This window comes from Barbatula barbatula (genome assembly GCF_947034865.1).
Source record: "Barbatula barbatula genome assembly, chromosome: 6".
NCBI lineage: Eukaryota > Metazoa > Chordata > Actinopteri > Cypriniformes > Nemacheilidae > Barbatula > Barbatula barbatula.
In genome coordinates, this window is record NC_136765.1 from 16173730 (window position 1) to 16195928 (window position 22199).

Below are 22199 nucleotides of genomic sequence, written 5' to 3' on the forward strand. Positions count from 1 at the left end.
CCTAGACATCTATAGCTTTCGTGGTCGCTACTAGCAAAGGGGTCAGACACAACAAAGTATCTAGAATCACTTGATACATAAGGATGGAATACGTCCCGGTTACGTATGTAACCTCTGTTCCCTGATGGAGGGAACAAGACGTTGTGTCGAAGCCGACAGATGGGGTTCGCCCTTGAGAACCAATCGTCTCTGACTATTTTGAAAAGGCCAATGAAATTGGCGAATGAAATTTGCATGCCGGGCTCCGCCCCCGGATATCCGGGTATAAAAGGGGAGCCGGCGTGCTCATTCATTCACCTTTTGTGCTGAGGAGCCTGAGAGCATCTCGTGACTGCTGCAGCGGACGGCTATTGTCGTGGCAAGAAGGACACAACGTCTTGTTCCCTCCATCAGGGAACAGAGGTTACATACGTAACCGGGACGTTCCCTTTCTGTCGGTCTCTCGACGTTGTGTCGAAGCCGACAGATGGGGTTCCTATGGAAAACGCCACGGCACTAGCCGCGTCACAATCTCTAGCGAAGCGACGTTGACCGGCCTGGGCGAGCCACACGTGAGCGCTATCGCGAAATTTGTAACCTTCCAGTGGGCAGGCAGGGGCTCCCAGAGCTTTTGGCAAAGATGAGTAGCCCCTGCCCTCTGCCAACTCAGACGGCCCCATTGGCGAGGGCCATCCAGTCGTAGGGCTACTGGGTAAGCGCTGTTCCTTCAATGAGGACGTGCGCTACGGAGACCACTTCCCACCCTAGGGGGGGAATACAGTGGAGACACCAACATGGTCTCACCAAATAGGGGAGAACTCATGGGAGGTATGTGCGGAATGCCGCAAGGTGGATGTCCACCTGGGGAGGTCATGGGTTGCCACGCGGGGAACCATCTCATGACGACATCTCAGACGGAACCACCCTAGTGGGGGGTTACTACGTGTGGGGCACTAGGTCCGGTTAGAGCTATATGTAATAACTCAGCTTGATACCCGGCCATAGGCGGCAGGGCTGCTCCGCCGAGCCCGCCGCCCTGAGTGCTATTGATGGATGGACGGACTGCCTATTCTTCACCCTTGGGGAAAGAAGGGAGGCAGCCCATAGCGCACTGGTCCACCTCAGAAGGGGAATGGCGCTATGCGCAGGCGTACGCCCCACGACTGCTGGTCTCACCTGCTGGCAAGACTCGAGCTGCCGACTCCCCACGGAGGTTGTAAGCCTCTGCGAGGTATAGCGTAGCCCAACCCGCAACTCTACAGATGTCTGCCAGAGAGGCGCACTAAGCCGATGCCCACGAGGAGGTCACACCCCGAGCGGAGTGTACCGTCACTCAAATGGGCACGGGCTAGGATCGGCACGCCGTAGTGACGGCGTGTGCGACCCAGCGCTACAACTCTCCTCGGATACAGCACTCCCGTTGCTGACCTCCATAACAGACAAGAGCTGCTCAGGGCCTTGAAGCCCTCAGTGTGGTTCGAGTAGAGGCGCAATGCGCTTACTGGACACCCCACGTACAGGTTGGGTCTTTCTCCCGGTGTGGGAGCGCCTGCAAGTTCACCACCTAGTCCCAAAGGGGGGCGGCGGAACTTTGGGCACGTAAGTCGGCCGGGGTCTCAGGATCACGTGAGAGTCACCGGGCCTGAAATTTGGCAATCGGTGGACACGGAATGCTTGCAGGTGCCTCACCCTCTGGATGGACTCGAGCCCCAGCAGGAGAGCCAACCCCCCTCGCAGAACGAGGAAGGGGCTCTCGGCAGGGCCCGAAAAAAGGGGACCCAAAGGTCCACCTTAAGGTCCCAAGAGGGTACGGGGCGCGGACGAGGCCTTAGCCCCTCGCGCCCTAGAGGAACCTAATAATCAGGTCATGCCGCCCCAGAGGCTCACCAGCAACTGGTACGTGATAACCGCGACAGCGGGTACCCACGTTCCAATGTGGAAGGGGAGATTACTCCCCAGCCTCTCCTGCAATAGGACAGCACGTTCCTGAGCGAGCAATTCCGCGGGTCTTCTCCTCGAGAAGAGCACCAGGACGAGAAGGGGCGCCACTTAAAGGCATCCAGCCTTGTGGGCATGGCCCTTGCCTGAGTGACAGTCTCCACCACTGAGGGGGGTAGGTCATCCAGGAACTCCTCGTCCCATCCAGGAGCCAGACCCAGAGGTCCGGCTCGAACGCCACAACGTGTCCATCCCCTGCGAGTAGGCCCTTCGCCAGGGGATTTGGCCAGGGGGAGTTGTCGTCAGGAGTATTAGCTCCGAGGACCAAGTGTAGTTGGGCCCGTAAGGCGCAACTAGCAGCACTTGATACTCCCTTCCCAGACCTTGCACAGGACCTGCGCAATGAAGCTCACTGGGGGGAAGCGTAGTTCCGCTTGTCCCGCGGCCAACTGCGCGCTAGGGCCTCCGTGTCGAGGGGGGAGCCTCGACCAGGGAGTGCCCAGCGGCACTGGGGGGTGTTCAGGGAGGCAACAGGTCCACCTGTGCCCGCCCAAACCACACCCAAGCCGGCCGCAGTGGTGGAGTCGTCACTTCGCACGAGGTGTCAACTGACGAGAGAGCGCTTGGCTGTCTGGTTCAGGACACCCGGTGGCGTGTGACCTGCAGGGGCCTTGCCACCTGCTGTCTCCACTGGAGGCTGCGCGCTAGGGCCTCCGTGTCGAGGGGGTCCTCGTCCAAGGAATGCCCAGCGGTACTGGGTGGTGTTCAGGGAGGCGACAGGTCCCCCTGTGCCCGCCCAAACCACACCCAGGCCAGCCCGCAGGGGTGGAGTCATCACTTCCCACGGGGTGTCAACTGACGAGAGAGCGCTTGGCTGTCTGGTTCAGGACACCCGGTGGGCATGTGACCTGCAGGGGCTTTGCCACCTGCTGTCTCCACGGGAGGAGGCGTTTTGGGCGAGTTGCGATGACTGCAGCGAGCGAGTGCCACCCTGAGGTTTAGTACGCTACGCCGGTCGTGCTGTCCGGGCCAGTATGCTGGCTCTGCACGAGAGGCCGGAGCCTCATCAGTGCAAGCAGGACAGCTAGCAACTTGAAGGCAGTGATCTGCCAACGCAGGCGGGGGCCCGTCCAGCGACCCGACACTGCGCGCCCATTGCACACCGCACCCGCACCCCGTAGGGAGGCGTCTGTCGTTCCACGACCGGCCTCAAGACCTGCTCGGGGTTAGGATGCGACGGCAGCAGGTGTAATGACGATACGCCTACTGCCGGTGCGCCACGCTCTCCAGGGAACTCATCTCTGTAGTCAGTGCTGTCGCGGTCCCATGTGCGTCAACCCGAGGGGGACAGGCCACCCCCGAGGACACCATGCCCAGGAGCCTCTGAAACTGATTTCAGGGGACCGCTGGCTGCTGCCTGAAAGTTCAAGCAGCTCAGCACTGACTGTGCGTGCTCGTGAGCGAGCACGCCGTCATGGAGACAGTGTTGAGTTCTCTACCAGGAAAAGGGGGAGCTCCGCGCCAGGGAGAGCTGCTCTCTTTTTCCCGGCTGACCCATTTACTGACATGCCAGCCCCTCGACAGTGCCGAGGGAACTGTACATGAGAGTATGCGGTCAGTTGTCATGAACCACTCCTGGCGTCTGACAGACACCAGGACGCGCTTCTGCGCCTCCCGAACGGCACCCTTGCAAGGTGCTGCTCAAGGTATGCAGCGACCCCTGGTTTTGGGGATGATGAAGTGCGGCTGTCGAAGCCACTGGACATCTCGGCCGAGGGGACGGTTCGATCGCCTTCGCCAGAGGGGTGGCAGCCCCGGCCTGGAGCACAGGAACATCCCTGCCTCTGCTGAGGTAAGAGGATGCCTGAAGTCCGGCGGAGGTCTGGCGAGCTGGATCGAATGCCGAGACGGACCACACTCCCAGCCACCGTGATGGTTTGAAATGCTAACCAAGCACCCAGAGACCTCACAGGGGGGGCTGCGATCTACTTCATCAACCCGCGGGGGTTGGTTCAATGACTAGCAGTGCTGTTCTCCCCGGGGGGAACGGCTCCGCTAAATCACCTGCCAGGCGATGGCGCAGCTCGACGCACCGTCGAAGCGAGAGTGCTGAGGGCTGCTTTATACTCGTCATTGCGTGCCGCCACGACGCAACGTCGAGTTGCCGAACACCATCTTTCAGAGGGTGAGAGCGGCTGCAAGTGGGACCCAGAGAGAGACCTCTCCTTGTGAGAAGGCGGGCACTAGGCCCCCGAAGGGGCCCAGAAGGTGTTTGGGACGCGGCAGGGACCGCCCCAGTCCGACCATCCAGCAACCCAGGCTGGGTCGGGCCCGATGGTTCAATCTCTCTAGGTGGTCCTTCTCTTGACGTCCTCCTCCGGGGGGCCACCTGCGGGGGCACCAGAACCGGAGTCGACGCTGGAGAAGGCCAGGGCTGCTGGGGGCAGACCACGTGCGAGACCTCGACGGCCGAAAGGCGGCCGGGTCACAGCAGGCCGGTCTGTTTCTACACTGTCAAAAGGCTGCTGGAGCAGTCCTTGACAGCGCCACCAATCAGCCGACCTTGCGAGAGGGGAGTCGGGAAAGTGGCCTTTCTCGACATCGCCCCCCTGCGCAAGATTGGGTCCGAGGCATCTTTCCGGGCCACTGATGTGGACATCGTCCGACCCAGCCTGCGCTGCCACCGCGGTCCCCGGAGGGCCAGTCGGCGGCGGCACTACTTGGGTCGGTCTTACCCCGTGGGGCTCTCTTTAGCGCCCTGGCCTGCAGGAAGGCCATGCGTAAGAGTGGAGGCAGCTTGGTCCACGGCACTGCCAGCCTCAACACCAGAGATGTTGAGACCTTACATGCCCTGGACGGTGAGTCTAGGTCAAGCCCCCCAGGTGGCCGCCGTCTGCGGATACCCGCGACTGCATGCTCCACCCAGGGTGCATTGACATAGTCCCTAGCTGCCTCCCCGCCCCGAGGGAAGAGAGGGCGATAGAGTCAGCTAGACGGAAGCGTGCCGAAAGGGACGCTCCAGGTCTTACTGAACTCCTTATGCAGCTCGGTAAAACTTGGCACTTGAGCCGGGCCCAATGTGCGAGTACCCAGCCGCGAGCACCAGGGCTGCACCGCAACCCGACGCTCACGGCGGTCCGAGCGAGCATGGCTGACATCTTGACGTCTGCTCTCACCTGTGCTCGACCTCCCGAGGGAGGGAGCTTCAGGGAATCGCCAGAGTCTGATGCCAGCAGGTCGCGCTCCGATGTTGCAAGAGACACCTCATCTCCACGGCTCGTGTCCGAGCGCGTGGCTGAGGAATAAGATGGCTTAGGACCATCCTTGGGGACCTGCTAAACAAGCGAGACGGGGCGCGAGCGGTCCGCGAGCCGACCGGCTGACGGATTAACGCTCACGATAATCCCCACATCACCCTCGCTGCTCGCCGCCGCTGACGGCAGGGCCGTAGCCGCTGCGGTCACAGAACGGGAAGCAAACGAGGTGGTGGCTTGCTCTTGACAGAACGTAGCCAACGTGACGCAACGTCTGAATAGCCGTCCGCCCGCAGTGACGCAACGTCTGACTAGCCATCCGCGCGCAGTGACGCAACGTCTGAATAGCCATCCGCGCGCCGTGCGGGCAGGACGAATCCACGAGGCTGCCACAGTGATCGGACCCCCGAACACTTGCGGCAACCACCGTGTCCGTCCCCGTCCTCGATGAGTGTACTGCACCCAAGAGATCAGCGGGCAATGCCACGCTGAGGAAATTGCTCTTTTAGAAAAATACCTCAGGAACTGCCAGGACGCCCAGGGGAATCTCCGCTGCACCGCGTCGTAGAAATCGGCAATTCGAAGAATGTCATCAGATGCGAAGGCTCCGAAGAACAAAAGGTGAATGAATGAGCACGCCGGCTCCCCTTTTATACCCGGATATCCGGGGGCGGAGCCCGGCATGCAAATTTCATTCGCCAATTTCATTGGCCTTTTCAAAATAGTCAGAGACGATTGGTTCTCAAGGGCGAACCCCATCTGTCGGCTTCGACACAACGTCGAGAGACCGACAGAAAGGGAACTAAAATTTTAGCCAGAGATGTAAGCAGGAGTGTCATCATTTTAAGGTAAGTGTCTCATTCCAAAAATGAACCTTATCCCTGGAGAAAAACTGTGACTATTCCCAGTCTCCCCTGCAGAGTTCTCTCTGTTGAAGCAAGGTACAGTCATAGGTACAGTATAAATACAAGTATTGGTTGTAGGCCTTTACGAAGAAATGTGCTTATGAAAACAGTTATTTACTGAGGTACACACCACTGTTTATGTTTAAGCCTCAAGGAATATCTCTGTGAGAATACATACAGCAGCCATACATTTTTAACAATGCAATTTCCTTGAACCCCCCCTCCCCAGAGAATTGTGGTATGTGCCTTCTCTGTAATTTCAGCATTACAGAGACCTCTATGAAGGGTAGACTGTCATTGTTTATCTAAAGACAAACAGTAACACACTCTACAACATTTACATAGTTTCAGAGGAGAGGTATAAGGTGAAACTCATTACATTAACACTGCATGCTGGACAACACACATGAAGTGTTTGCCCTGGATTTACCATCATGCCCCTAGAGTCAACTAGTACATTTTTTTCTGTCTATTTAGGATACAGTGTAGACATATCATAAAATACCTTAGGCCTATATGATGGCAACAGAATCTATTGGGATCACATAAGGTTTAGAGAAACTACTTTTAGTTCTATACACAACTGCCACTAAATAACACCCGAGATCCTAGAAACACGGTTGTCAAGACCAAGTTCAGACCAGCACCACTACAAAGTATTTAAAAGGTCCACATAACCCTAATGCTAAAAATTCATAATAAGATTGTAACAAAGGTAAGACTTAAAAATGATCTCATGACTGTCACATTCTAGCAATGTACTCTTAGAAAACACAGTAATTGTGCTATCCTGATACTGATACATACGGTTACTGAAGTCAATGAATCATATTTCCTGTATAAATTTCAATCATCCATTAAGTGTCTATGCTATAACAGCATCTGCTGCGATAGGCTCCTCTGCCGAGCCAGGATCCATCATACGGCAGTGACATATCCAACCTGTCTGACAGATGGACCTGGATCAGTTAACACAGAATACACTTTAGCATTGCACACGATATCACAAGCATGGAGAGGAAACCATTGTTTGTTAATACACAAGCCTGAACTGTGAAAATAAACCTTTTTCTATCAATATTTCAAAGAATATTTTGAAACATAAGCATGACTGTTAACCTCATGAAAGTATTATCAGTGACACGTAGAAAGTGCCAATATAACGAAGAATCTTCTGGTATTTTTCCATGACTTTTCCATGAGGAATATAATTGGAGACCGGGTTGAAAGTCAATTTAAAATCATAAGAAGGAAAACATATATATTTACACATAAAACTCTAACAACACTTTATTTCATTTAAACATAATACAGAATATAAAGTTTAGTAAGCAAAGTCTGAAAGGGATGCACAAAAAAGTAGCTCTGCCCCAAACTCTCACCATTGGTGGTGCTGAGATTCATGGACCAAATGGCAATGAGCAACATTGTAAAACTTTTCTAAAAAACAGCTATAAATGCTATAACAGCTGTAAATGACTGTAATTATGTCTACATGCAAGCAAGATAGGAGAAAGAAGTCTATACTCTATGTGTTCCTGGACAACAAAACCGGTCTTGGGTCAATTTTTTTAAATTGAGATATTTACATCACATGAAATAGGACAATATTTAGCCAAAATACAACCATTTAAAACTCTGGACTCGGATTGCGCAAACAAGAATCGAAATATTAAGAAAATTGCCTTTAATGTTGTCCAAATGAAGTCCTTAGGATAGCATATTACTCACAAAAATAAAGTTTTGATATATTTACGGTGTGAAATTTACAATATATCTTCATGGAACATTATTTAATACCCTAATGATTTAGCCTACCATGTATTTTTGGCTCTCACTAAAAATGTTTCCGCTCCTTAAGACTGGTTTTGTAGGTTTTGAGGTTACATTTGATAAAAATAGGGGTGTTACAATATATCAAAGTATCACATATCGCAATACATTGAGATATGTATCTTAAACCAATGGCAATATACAGTATTTTTAAATGAAATATATATATATATTATTTTCTAGTTTAAGTTCAGTTTTATTTGATCAGATCTATTTGTTTTTTATTAGTTTCAATAAAGATCGTCTGAGTTACACGCCAATTCTTAAGCAAAATAACAAATGTTACAAAAATTATGTTTTGGAGAAAATCTGTCATCTGAGTGTGTTTTTTTCAAAACCTGTATTGTATCGAATCTTGAGCTGAGCGTATCGTTACGTCCCTAAGAAAAATAATGGCACACTTCACTTGTGCACCCAAACTGAACCATTCTACAAGAATGAGCAACATCAGTAAAACGTCACTAAAGCTGCCCGTATGCTATTTGTTTTCCCGAGCATAAAACGTGTATGAGGGATTCAAATAATGCATGTAAGATTATTTAAAGAATCAGCAAGAGAAACGACATTTGAACGTTATGTGCCTTCAAACCCTTTATACAATGTTTGTTTGATTCTCTTCCATCACTTGTGATTAGGCAACATGATTTGTTACGCTGAAGGAGACTCAGTTTACAAAGTGTGATCTAACCCACAAAACTGGCAACAAACGCAGAAGCACAGGTTTGTTCTGCGCGTATGCGATCCTGTGAAGAAGACGTTGCCTGTTGAAGTGTAAAGCAGAAACTTCATAGGGAAATCTCTGGTGGATGAAATCTCGGGCCATTCCGTGTTTCAGACTTCACTGAACGCACACATCACAGGATTTAAGTCTAATTGAACCGCAGAAACCGCGAGCCACAGAGGGTGAAAGCTTTTCTTGTATTATATAATAAAATCTTCAATTTTTGATTAGGGAGCTGTCAAAGCTACACTTTGTAGAGCGGAGGAACCACGGTAAGAGAGGAAACGTGAATCAAAACAACTGTTTTATTATTATTACAATTATTTCTGCTAAATGAAAATGTCAATTTTAATTCAAGAATTGTATAAATTTGACTGAATCACGGCAAAACATATTTAATCATAGTTTTAAACGTCTGAGTTTATTTATTCATTCTGAATTGCATTGAAGTTTACATAATAAAAGTGCATAAGGCATCGATAGGCCTAGAAGCTGCTTTTGAAATATCAGTAACACCACACGTGGGAAGATTAAAAGTCCATTAAGGCCCACTGGACTCTGCTTCAAGTGACACAAGATGTTGAAATATCTGAAAAGGTTGTATATATTGTGAACTGCTAAGAGGCCGATGCTTCCAGCAAACTCTGTCCAGCTCTTCTCAATAATCGCTTATACAATATGCCATCGGTTTGCATCACTGGTCTGCGACACACATTCTCATTTCTATGTTAAGTTAATATTTTCACATGAGTGGGCCAAAGAGAAACAATGATAGTGAACACGCAGCAGGCAAAGAAACACACGTGTACTCGCTTTGGCAGTGAAATTTTCCATTACCTTAAAAAATGACAACACACATGCACACACTTGTCATACTCCTCAAAACACTCGACTCACAGCTAAATAAATAAATAAATATACAGAATTTCATTTACATTTGATGTATGATAGCTATTAACTTCTACCTCTAAATCATTTTAATGAGATAAATATAGAATGGTGTCCAACCTGTTCAGCTCTAATCTCATTTCGGATGACAGTACTGGGAGGCAGAAGGGAAAGTTGCCTTTAGCTTTTTACATTACGTATGTGTGTTTTCACTATGGGTTGTCATTGGTGACAAATGGGCCTGCTTGCAGGGACTTTCAGACCGTAAATTACAGATAATAATTTGGGTACTTACCAAATAACCTTATTTGGTTATTTGGTCTTCAACCATTTCTAGCATCATAAGCCTGAGGGCTTTATAAGCAAATCTTTTTTAAATAGAGGGTCAGAAGCTGACCAAAGTAAGAAGATATTTTGAAGAATGTAAGAAAGCAAACAGTTCTGGGGCACTTTAGAATACCTTTGTAATTTTTCCTACTATGGTCAATGGTGGCCAAAAACTGTTTGGTTACAAGCATTCTTCCAAATATCTTTCTCTGTGTTCGTCAGAACAAATACATTTATACAGATATATATAGGAACAACAGAATTTTTTATTTTGGGGTCAACTTTCACTTTAAGTTGGTGGACGGGGTTTGATAAAAAAAATACTAACAATATTTGTGATCGCCATAATATATTATTTTATGACGAGAAAATATGCCTGTTATTCGACTGAAAAGTTAGCCTCCCAATAAGAGTAAATTACATTCTCTATTTTGTGTGTTTTGCGTAAGCAGGCCAAATGAGGCCCAAAACTGCAAAAATAAAAAATAAATCTGTAATCTATTTTTGATGAGACTATTTTTGATGAAAATACCAGACACCCTGTGGTGAGATCCCCTTTAAAAAACTGTCTTTGTAAGGATGAGTGAAAGTCTATCTCCAACTTCATTTAGCAGGCACTTCTTAAGACTTTAGTGGGTTTGAAGCCCAAGGCTTCACCACACATGGATGGGTTTTATCATAATCAACAAGGCAAATGTTCTGTTAAGCGATGGTGGTTAGTAAAGCCGTAACCGTAAACCCTCCGTTTAAAATGCAGCACTTTGCTCAATGACAAATTTTATGTGCATGGTCTACTTTGAGCAATAGCAGCCTCCAACTTTGGAGTGATTGTGGATGACTGCCAGGTACCTTTAATTAACGTGACTTTCACATTAGCTGTCAGAGCGCATGCAAAACACTAAAGTGCACATTTTAACCTCCGTTTGTTACCCTGAATCGATTTTCTACAATTAGGATTGTTGGAGAAGTGACCTTGAAGGCAGTGCACATGTGTGACATGTTGTTCAGTGGTGCTCAGGGAGATGATACCACCTTGAATCCGTCCTAAAGCCCTTTATATAGAAAACGCCTTGTTCACGTTTCTATGGAAATGTGATCAATTTTCATGCCATCTTCATTATCGTGTATGAAGGTTATCATTGATCATTATCTCTATAAACAAAACATGTTTTATTCATTCTTGCAGAACATCAGGTCACTGAGAAGGCTTACGGTACGGGAAATTATCATAATGTATACCGGATGCATTATTTCATTACCTCATAAGGTATCATTCATCATCATCAGTCAAATTATACAAATTAGCCAATATGATTAAAACTGGAATAGTTATCACTGAGATATGAGTTTACATGGCTTTGTAGTTTGTAGAATGTGAAGTGTGGAACATGTAATCCGCTTTAAATATTAAGAATTACATTTGTTGTGAGTTTAACTGTGCTGTTGGGTCTCTAATATGAGCATGTTATTAAACTATACAGCAACTTTAGTGTCATTATCTAAAATACATTTTGAACTGTGTAACCTACAACATCACATTTCTAACAGTGAAAAAATGTAATAGCTAACTAAATGATTGTGGTTTGATTTTGAGGAACTTGAGGACTGGTCAAAACATGATGGTTATTTGGGGAAATTGCTGTAGCAATGCTAGTACAATTGCAATCTACAAACTACTGCCTTTAGAAAGAGCCAGCATATGATATCTTGTAGCATCTAGTAGTGAGGTTGTGAATTGTGAACTCCACCCCTTTCCTTTCGAAGCACTACGGTGGCTGATAAAGAATTAAGATGTTGTCACGTTTTGGCTTCTTTGCCGAAGGATTTCAGGAGGTTTATGAAACAAATGGTCCGTTTTAGGCTACTGTAGAAACAACATGGTGAATTTCATGCAAGTGGACACGTGGTGTATGTAGATAGAAATAGCTCATTCTAAGTTAATAATACATAATGCTTCATTGTGTAAGGTATTTATACACCCCTGTAATGTATATTATATTGCATTTCTGCCAAATATATATTTTTTTAATTAATTTAGACAACTGGAATTTATCAATGGCCAAATCTTTGTTTGTCTGTACATCAATGTTGTTCAGTACATTTTGTTAGGTACACATTTATGACTGAATCTTTTCTTATACCACGCATCCAATAAGAAAAATGGCACATATACCATGAAAGCCTTTTATTGAACCGAGATGTAAAATATTTCCTTTTTCTTTACACAAAGAACTTTCTGCAGTTTTTCCTGTTGATTGTGATCTTAATAAAATTGAGAAAAACAACTTATTGTGTGTTGAACGTACTGTGAATTTTCATATGAATATTTCACATTGTGCTTCTTTTTTCTGAATATTCATCTTTTTCATATAACTCCCGACCAGGTGTATTTGCATATAATCTCATATATTTGATATTACTTTATACTATAAATTCAAATTATGCCATAATATAATAATAATGCAAAGGGATCTTGTAAATGAACGTTTAAGACAAAAACAAACCATTCTCCGTCAATGTAATTCTTCCTCAGAAATGAAAATGATGAATGATAAAAGTTATTTTACAATACATTCCCAAAAACCAGCTGAATAAGGTAACAGATGGTCTCAGGTAGTTTAGAGTTTATAAGAGTTTTTGTAAAAGCAGTCATTTTCGTTCGAGTAATAAAATATCATTTGTACGAATCCAAGTGGATGGATCCAGAACATCAAGGCTGACCGTGTTTCATCAGTCTTCTAAAGTTTCATCCTCACGTGTCTCTCAGTCCTTGAGTCTTCAGGATGTCGAAAAGGAAATCTTTTTTTGTTTAGTGGCACAGAACTCATCAGTTTGAAGGAGGATTTCACAGTGACCCTCCTGGCTGTTTTTCACCTGCTGATAATAGCTCCCAGATGCTCTTTTGATGAATCGATGGTCCTTTAGGTACAGTTCGACCGTCGTCGTTTCGCGCTCTTAATATCACGTGGAGCAGATGGGATGTGTACAAATTGATCACTAAACAGAATCGATCACTACATGTATGTAAAACTCAGGAATGGAACATTTGTCTGTGGCATGGCACTGCGGTCACCCGTCTCTCATGCTTGGGTCTCTGAATTTCACCTTTTCATCTCGCTCTACACCTAGTTATAGCATAACATATACATGCTATAACTGTGCCAAAAGAAAATGCTATAAATGAGATCAGAAACAGTTTGACTAGAAAGTTTTTCCTGAAGGCACTTGATTTTATCACAGACAGCGACTCTGTGTTCCTTACAGAACAGGTTCCGAAGGTGACCGGACACGTAAGAGGACAGCTATCTTTACGCACCTACAGAAAACAACTGCAAGCAACAGCATAATCTTAATCGGACACAGTTGGGACTTGAGCGGACGGTCTGATGTTTACAATTCTCTACACCTGTTACCTTTCCTTTTTTTTCTCTTGCTTTGTTTAGTGGGGCCACGCTGACTCAAAAGGTAAACTCAATGATGCTCAGTGCAGTTACAGTATAATGGGTTTAAAATGAGTTTGGTACCTATTTAAAAAAACACACATGATCAGATGGTTTATGTGAAATTCACGACGCCCCGCAGTGACTTTATATGTTAAAACACAAAGGACACATGAACGAACTTCAGATCAAGCTCGCAACTCCACACACCATTAAAACTTAACATTTTGAGTCCCAATCTTAACATTGAATCGATAACATTACAGTACAGGGAACTACAAAAGCATGGTTTATTTGACATATCTCTATTTTTAGACATACACCTACAGCGTAAGAAGAAAATGGAAAGTAAAAAAAAATCTATTTTAATTTTTAAACGATCATTCATTTTTTCTTGCCATTGCTGGTAACATACTTTTTTCTTCGTGTCGTACCAGCCCGACGTGTGATTCGGCGTAGTGAAATATGGCATAAGGTCTTTGATGACAGTACTGTTTAACAAAGCAAAAACATGTCATATTGGAAACACATGTTATGTCTTTGTGCTTTGAAAGATTCCCCTTGAAGTCTCTTAAGCCATCCTGCAGTAGGAATCCAGGTGCACTTGTTCTCTTCTTTCTTTATAACATTGACAGCTGTAATAGGTTTTTCCTGTAGATTTCGAGTGGACATCAGTGCGCTACTGATGTCACTGTGTTAGCCAACAACATTTATCCTCTCTCTGGCTTCCTCATTCACACTGATCTAAAACCTTTGTATAGACGGGATGAATCTTTGGTTGTTGTATTCAGGCAGTCCAAGTCAGCCGAAATGCCAAAGCTGGGTTCCACCTTCGTGTGATGAGGTCACCTCCGGAGGCCCAACGAGATTAAAAGTAGTGTGAGACAAAGCTGCCATATATGCACCGGGCTGGAAGAAGCCAGTGATCTTATATCTGTATATAAGAGAAAGAACAAAATTAAGTGTTTTGTGCATTCAATGCACTTGTCAGTATTTGTGCTTCTTGGGATTCGACCCCATGACCATGTCATTGCTAGTGCGGTGCTCTACCAGTCGGCTACATAAACATGTACAGTAAATAAGCATATGATTTTGAAACCTGTTTTCTCAATACCGTTGAAAAGTTTTGTGAAATTTGTCTTTATCTCTGTATCTGGCTATTTGCAACGTGCTGTGGCGAAAAGCCAGACCAAATTAATTCTTATTAAAAAGGTAATCAGCAAATGTTTAATTAATTGTTTTTATAAATTAATTTATTCCAGTTGGGTTCCTTGATCATATCAAGAAATGAATAACAATTAGGTTTATTCTATTTGATCATAATAAACTCTCGAATCATTGCTCCCAAAACATGAAGCTGTACATGATAAACTGTAAATACAATGTCCAATACACTCACTACTACTGGGTGGGGGGTCTCGGCATTCCCCTTCCTCTATGGTCACGTCATCTATGGCAATATCTCCCTCAATACCGGAACCTCGAATGCCCTCCAAAATAATCTACATAAACAGGCAAAAAACAATGAATTAAATCTCTCATGCTATGTTATATATAAATGCAAACAAAATAAGACAATTTATTATTAACAGCTTGATTTCTAAATTGTTGCTCGGTCACACCATTGAACACATGTATGGTATTTTGTTTTGACAACTACCCATATATTGAAACCACATGCTTATATTTTTCGATATTTGAAAAGCGACAATACCTTATGTATTATTCAATATTCTGTACATTAACAATATATATGTTTTCTTTTATATTTTTTTAATAACATATTTATAAATACCGATCGTTAATGTATATGAAAATATATTGTCTTTGTGTAAGGGAAGCTTTAATGTTGTTTCTTATTTCGGAAAGAAATAAACAGGATGAAGAACTCCTGGCATTCTCTCACCTGAAAAGATGATGTGGGATGGATGTTAACTCTGGCCTGCCTCCATCGATCTCCTTGGGTTCCACTCAAGGTCCACACAGAGGCATCTGAACCCGTCTGACTCTTCTGCCTCAAATACACATTTAATGTCCCTTGAAATAAAAGCCACAAGAACTCTGTGTCAGTTAAAACTGTGCGGCCAGTTAGCTACATAATGTCCTTTGAACCTTTCATCTCTGTTACATAGCAACCACAGGCCTCTGTGACCTTGAATAGACTTTTGCTCATCTCCATACTTGAAAATGAATCTTAAAAGGGCCAAGAATGCAATCCCCGCTGTCGTTTCACATATGCAGTACTGTCGGGCTCTAATAAAAGCTGATAAAATGGGAATTGAAATCTCTTAATTGTCAGCAGTTTAGTGGTGTGTTTAATTCTGTAAATGAAGACAATGGAAGTTATATAGCAATGTGAATTACACTGTAAATGTTAAAGGACAACAACAGTCATGATTCATTTATTCTGTGAACGAACCATGTGATATGTAAGATATTAGCAGTATTCAGATGATTATGTGATCTCATCATGGCGGTCCCCATGAGGCAAATCAACTCGTATTACATTCACTGACATAACTGGATTCTCCATCTTTATGTTAATTACATGTCTTTTTCAAAAGTATAATGTATTTCTTTAGATGCTGAAAAAATACCACATCCAACTTCGAGAAATGCAAAAAACCTTCGCTTTAAAGTCACACGTGAAAGTTTTTCTTTCAGAAGAGGAAACCACGTTGTATCTGTTCTTTGCTTTGCAGCCAGACAGAAGATCTGGTCTGGCACATGGGTTTTTAACCACAAACGCCAAGCGAAACCACGTGTAAAAAGGCAGGAGGAGCACACCCTGGTGCCTTGAAATTAACCCCACACTTTCTATTCTGAAAGCACACGGCTTTGTGAAGCAGAAAATTGCAGTTACAAGCTTGTCTGGGGCCGTCGGGGTCATCGACATCCCAGAGGTGCAACTACATGTCCAATGCAACCCTAGTCAGAATAAAGTGGGTATGAAAAGAAACTACAGAAATGTATCTATAGTGCAAATTCAGTTACAGGTCGAAGTTGAAGCACTTCCAGGGCATGAGAAACCTTTACAGTTGAACTGTAATAGACAGATTGAAATGATCTGACTTTCATGTTAACTCAAATGGATAACATTTATCCAAACTGACAATAACACCGGTAATGTAGCCGGTAACAGAGCTCTATCTCCTCGAATGTTTTATAATCATTCAAATAAAATCTATAATCAGCTTTCCCAGACGTGAAGTAAAAGCTTTAGCGTCTGAATCTAAAATTAGGATTAGGAACTAAATCACGCCATCCAATGAGGAAACAAGCTAACTCATTTAGCTCTTAAATATGTTGCCTATGTCCTTATATTCTAAACAAAATGTTTTATTCATGAATTATTAACTCCTTCCACCATTTTATTTTTAACTTTCGTGGCCATAAATTACCGTTTTCACCCGCTTTCCAATCTGGGTGTTTATGCCATCCTGATCCTTGCCTTAAAATGACCGAATGGGTTGAAAGCTGCCCTTCATATAGCCTGAGTCCACCCTCTGCGATGCCAGAAATATCAAATATCCCAGTACGAACCACATATCTGTGATACATCTCTGAATTGCTTATGACATCATAATATTAAGGCCACCAAGCGTGATGTTGGTACAGGTTGCCCAAACACTCTATTAAATAAATGGGAAATGCACCTCGACCACCGTTTCAACATCCTTTCCAAGGAAATTTGCTCAAATTAAATTGGTTTTTAAATAAAGCAATGAGTTATTAAAGAGTGAGTTATTCCTCTTCATTTCAGTAGCGAAACATCGGCAGACACGCAATACAAAATGACGCTCATGCTGGAAACAAAGAAAATCATTAGGTGCGTCCCAAAGTGCGCACCTATGCCCTACTCTACACAATTTTGTAGTATAGTGTGAGTAGTGTGTTCACATTGACATTTTTTTAAAAAGAAGAGCATTTTAAGTACCCGGATGATGCACTTTTTCGACCGAAAATATGGAACTGTGGACACTTCACGCAATTAACTCTCCCAGTTTCGCTTACATAACAGAAGGGAGGCGGGGCTCTTTATATTATATAAGATTCAATACATATTTTTCCCTGTTCATGTACAGTATGTGATGTTCTTCTAGCAAAAAAAAACTATCAAGAATAAAAAAATGAGTCACAGTATCTGGATAGATGATACAAAAGTAATGCGACAAACAAAAGTGTATGTGATGGAGGCACATATAATTTCACTATCATATTGAGTTTATAATCATTCAACCCTGTTGTCGCCTGACACTATAGCCATTTTGTACGGTAGAGTTATGATGTCAAACATCTGTAGTTGGTGCCGAGGTTACGGCTGACTGCACATCGACACTAATTAGAATCGCAAACAATTGAAGAGGGTCATTTGCATACATTTCCCCACAGTTGATCACATCAGGAGTCCAAACACAATGACTGCTTCATCAGAATACATGCTGTATAGCAGAGCTGCAGGTATATAGGCCCAGGTCTGGTTTTACACTGTAACTCACCTATGTGCCGTCCATACATGTGGTAATAGAAGCTTAAGCAGTAAGTTGGGTTGGTGACCACATTCCCATAAGGGTTTTTAGGGGCGACAGTGAAGGATGGGGTCAATAGTCTCGCCTTGTCTCCCTCCAGACGTGGCCGTGAGGCCTCGATGTACATATAGATGCCTGGAAAAACACATAAAAGAAAGGAAATTGAACATTACTGTGGCTACAATATGTCCAGGGAGAGCCACGAGAACATCATATTTGTCTTACATTTCTCTGTTATTGTAAAATTAGAAGCACCGGATTTATATTCTGTAGCCTGGCTTTAACCTTTAAAGACGTAAAAGCCCAAGACAAGCCGAAAGACAATTAAAGGTGCTGTTAGCCGTTTTTTATGGAACAGCGCTCCTTATAAATCCTTATTATTGTTCTGAAATTTCACACTCTCACACCTTGACAACATGACAACCTTTGTTCTATACACGAGATCAGAAACTTGTACATCCAATCAAAAGATTTTCAGATGCTTTCTGGCTGTCAAAGGGCACTCGGCATCATGAAGCTCAAGGAAGGGAATATTCAGAAATTCAAGTTTGACCCCCTTATTAAGCTTCCTAAGTAGTTTTGAGTTAGGACTTTTGTTTAATCATTGCTTTTAAAAACTTTAGCAAACTCTTTATCAAAAGATCTAGTGCAGTTTAGGGTACTGTGTGCTTAGGGGTGTGGTTTTGGAAAAGGGGGCGAGGCTACAGTACATCAGTTACATATATGGCTGAATACATTATATTTATAAACCCTGCTAAAAACAGAAACCATCACAGAAATCTGGTGGATTCTAATGGATTTAATTATCATTATGGCAATTGTACTGGTTTCAATGGAAACAAAATGGACAAGAATGGTTCTATAGGTGGGATGTTGGCTGTTGGGAAGCCATTAAAATCTGCATTAAATATATTATAATTTCTGTGATTTATTACAGGACTATATATATATATATATATATATATATATATAAAATAAGCACAATGTCTATAATGTGTAGCATCTGCAACACAAAGAAGCTCAGATCTGATCAGAGAACACTTGCTAAATCCTCAAGACATGATGAGTTCACCAAGCTTTAACGTTCCTCCATCCAATTTAGCACTGACAAGGAATAATCAATAGAACCTTATTGACTCAATTCACATTTCTCATAGCTTTTTAAAAGACAGCTTTTTTAGTTTCTTAAATTGGATGAGAGAATCCAAAAGAGTGTCACGAAATGGTTTTGGACAGAACCCAGATGCAGGCAGACGAAGGTTTAACCAAAAACTTTATTAAATAAAACACCCGCAATGGGGAAAAACAAGAACAAAACACACTAGCAAACATACACTAGAAACAAACACAAAACAAGAATCTATAAATCGAAATAATCCTTTCACAAACTGTAAACTGAAACAGGGTAGTCCAACACGACAAGAAACTGTGATACTACCGTGAGACAATAGCCATAAGACAAAAGACAATAGATAAGACAATGCACCAACACTGAACAGAGAGAAACTGAGACCATATAAAGGGAGACACTAACGAGGAGTGATTACATGGGGAGAGTGGTGACAGCTGATGGGAATGAAACCCTAACGAGGTGAATTACAAAACAGACGATGGGAATGAAACCCTAATAAAATTACAGGAGATAGGAGGGTGGGGCTGAGAGACATAACAGGAAGACACGTGGCATTAAGTAACAACATAAAGCCACATGTCTCCACACATAACACAACAGAAACCCGAAAGACGTGGCAATGTCATGACTCTGCCCAGGGAGCTAGAAAGCTCGAGACAGGAAGGACAGAGTCCTAACATTACCCCCGCCCCCAGAAACGCCCCATGGCGTCTCAAGGGAGAAACTTCAGCGGGCCAAAACACCAAAGCACAAAGACAAACACCACAAGCACAACACAGAACAAACTAAGGGGAACATAAGGGAGGCTATGAAGGGGTTCGGATGGGTCAACAAAAACAACAAACATGGGAGGGGGGGGTGGGGGAATGGGAGGCCAAACCTTGGGGACACCAGAAAAGGGTGGGACAGGTTGAGGAGACTTGAAGCAACCGGACGAGACCGGCGGGGACTTGAAGCAACCGGACGAGACCGGCGGGGACTTGAAGCAACCGGACGAGACCGGCGGGGACTTGAAGCAACCGGACGAGACCGGCGGGGACTTGAAGCAACCGGACGAGACCGGCGGGGACTTGAAGCAACCGGACGAGACCGGCGGGGACTTGAAGCAACCGGACGAGACCGGCGGGGACTTGAAGCAACCGGACGAGACCGGCGGGGACTTGAAGCAACCGGACGAGACCGGCGGGGACTTGAAGCAACCGGACGAGACCGGCGGGGACTTGAAGCAACCGGACGAGACCGGCGGGGACTTGAAGCAACCGGACGAGACCGGCGGGGACTTGAAGCAACCGGACGAGACCGGCGGGGACTTGAAGCAACCGGACGAGACCGGCGGGGACTTGAAGCAACCGGACGAGACCGGCGGGGACTTGAAGCAACCGGACGAGACCGGCGGGGACTTGAAGCAACCGGACGAGACCGGCGGGGACTTGAAGCAACCGGACGAGACCGGCGGGGACTTGAAGCAACCGGACGAGACCGGCGGGGACTTGAAGCAACCGGACGAGACCGGCGGGGACTTGAAGCAACCGGACGAGACCGGCGGGGACTTGAAGGGGCTAGGGAGAGGTGTGTGTCCAAGGGGGAAAAAAGTTTGAGGTGATGCCGGCCGGAGGACTGGCTGAGGCACCGGCTGGAAGGCCGGCTGAGGCACCGGCTGGAAGGCCGCCTGCGGAGGGGCAGGTCCTGATGCCTGCGGAAAGGCAGGTCCTGATGCCTGCGGAAAGGCAGGTCCTGATGCCTGCGGAAAGGCAGGTCCTGATGCCTGCGGAAAGGCAGGTCCTGACGCCTGCGGAAAGGCAGGTCCTGACGCCTGCGGAAAGGCAGGTCCTGACGCCTGCGGAGAGGCAGGTCCTGACGCCTGCGGAGAGGCAGGTCCTGACGCCTGCGGAGAGGCAGGTCCTGACGCCTGCGGAAAGGCAGGTCCTGATGCCTGCGGAAAGGCAGGTCCTGATGCCTGCGGAAAGGCAGGTCCTGATGCCTGCGGAAAGGCAGGTCCTGACGCCTGCGGAGATGCAGGTCCTGACGCCTGCGGAGAGGCAGGTCCTGACGCCTGCGGAGAGGCAGGTCCTGACGCCTGCGGAGAGGCAGGTCCTGACGCCTGCGGAGAGGCAGGTCTGGAAACCTGCGGAGAGGCAGGTCTGGACGCCTGCTGGATCGCTGGCTGTGAACCCGGCTGGAGAACCGGCAGGAGCGCCGGCTGGGCTAGGTTACGTGCCCCCCTCCGTTGCCTCTTCCTCTTCTGCCGAGCCAATCTCCTGGTAGTCGGCTGGAGGAAGGAGGTGAAGGACGGGGCTGGCTCCGCGTTGGAGGCCTCCGAAGAGGACCCCCAGGACTCTCTCCTTCCACGCTTGCCCTGAAGACTGGTAGGTGGTGAAGAGGTTGCAGGGTCCGAGGCTGATGGTGCGGTGGTGGTCACCACCCCAAGCTCCAGGGTGTGATCCTCGGGGATGGGGCCCAACGGAGAAGACAACCTCGGACAGACGGAGACACTGGGCTCCGGTCGGCTCATGGCGAACTGGAGCACACCCTCGAAGCCAAGCGGTCTCAGCCTCATCATCTCCGCAGGCGATAGGGGGACCCTCAGTCCGCTGTTGAACGCCGCCGTCACCTCTTCCTCCCCGAAGAGCTCCTCCACTGCGGCTTCCAGGAACCTGTCCAGGTACTCGTCCCGGTCCAAGTTCCCCTGGCGAATGCTGGAGAGGGGACCAGGCTGGCGAGGCCTTGCAGGGAAAATCGCCACCTGCTGGGTTCTTATGGGTTGGTGCATTCTGTCACGAAATGGTTTTGGACAGAACCCAGATGCAGGCAGACGAAGGTTTAACCAAAAACTTTATTAAATAAAACACCCGCAATGGGGAAAAACAAGAACAAAACACACTAGCAAACATACACTAGAAACAAACACAAAACAAGAATCTATAAATCGAAATAATCCTTTCACAAACTGTAAACTGAAACAGGGTAGTCCAACACGACAAGAAACTGTGATACTACCGTGAGACAATAGCCATAAGACAAAAGACAATAGATAAGACAATGCACCAACACTGAACAGAGAGAAACTGAGACCATATAAAGGGAGACACTAACGAGGAGTGATTACATGGGGAGAGTGGTGACAGCTGATGGGAATGAAACCCTAACGAGGTGAATTACAAAACAGACGATGGGAATGAAACCCTAATAAAATTACAGGAGATAGGAGGGTGGGGCTGAGAGACATAACAGGAAGACACGTGGCATTAAGTAA

General features: G+C 45.9%; 1 protein-coding gene across 1 annotated transcript in view; it reads right to left on the reverse strand.

Annotated features, from left to right (window-relative positions):
• Positions 1-12016: 12016 nt before the first annotated feature.
• mdga2a (MAM domain containing glycosylphosphatidylinositol anchor 2a) overlaps positions 12017-22199 on the reverse strand; it is a 132169-nt gene continuing 121986 nt past the window's right edge. Inside the window, exons 14-17 of the mRNA XM_079459242.1 lie at positions 17785-17949; positions 15192-15322; positions 14685-14787; positions 12017-14219 (exon numbers count right to left, since the gene is read on the reverse strand). Coding sequence (XP_079315368.1) covers positions 14131-14219; positions 14685-14787; positions 15192-15322; positions 17785-17949 — 488 coding nt within the window. The 3' untranslated portion in view covers positions 12017-14130. The remainder of the gene's footprint in view (positions 14220-14684; positions 14788-15191; positions 15323-17784; positions 17950-22199) is intronic.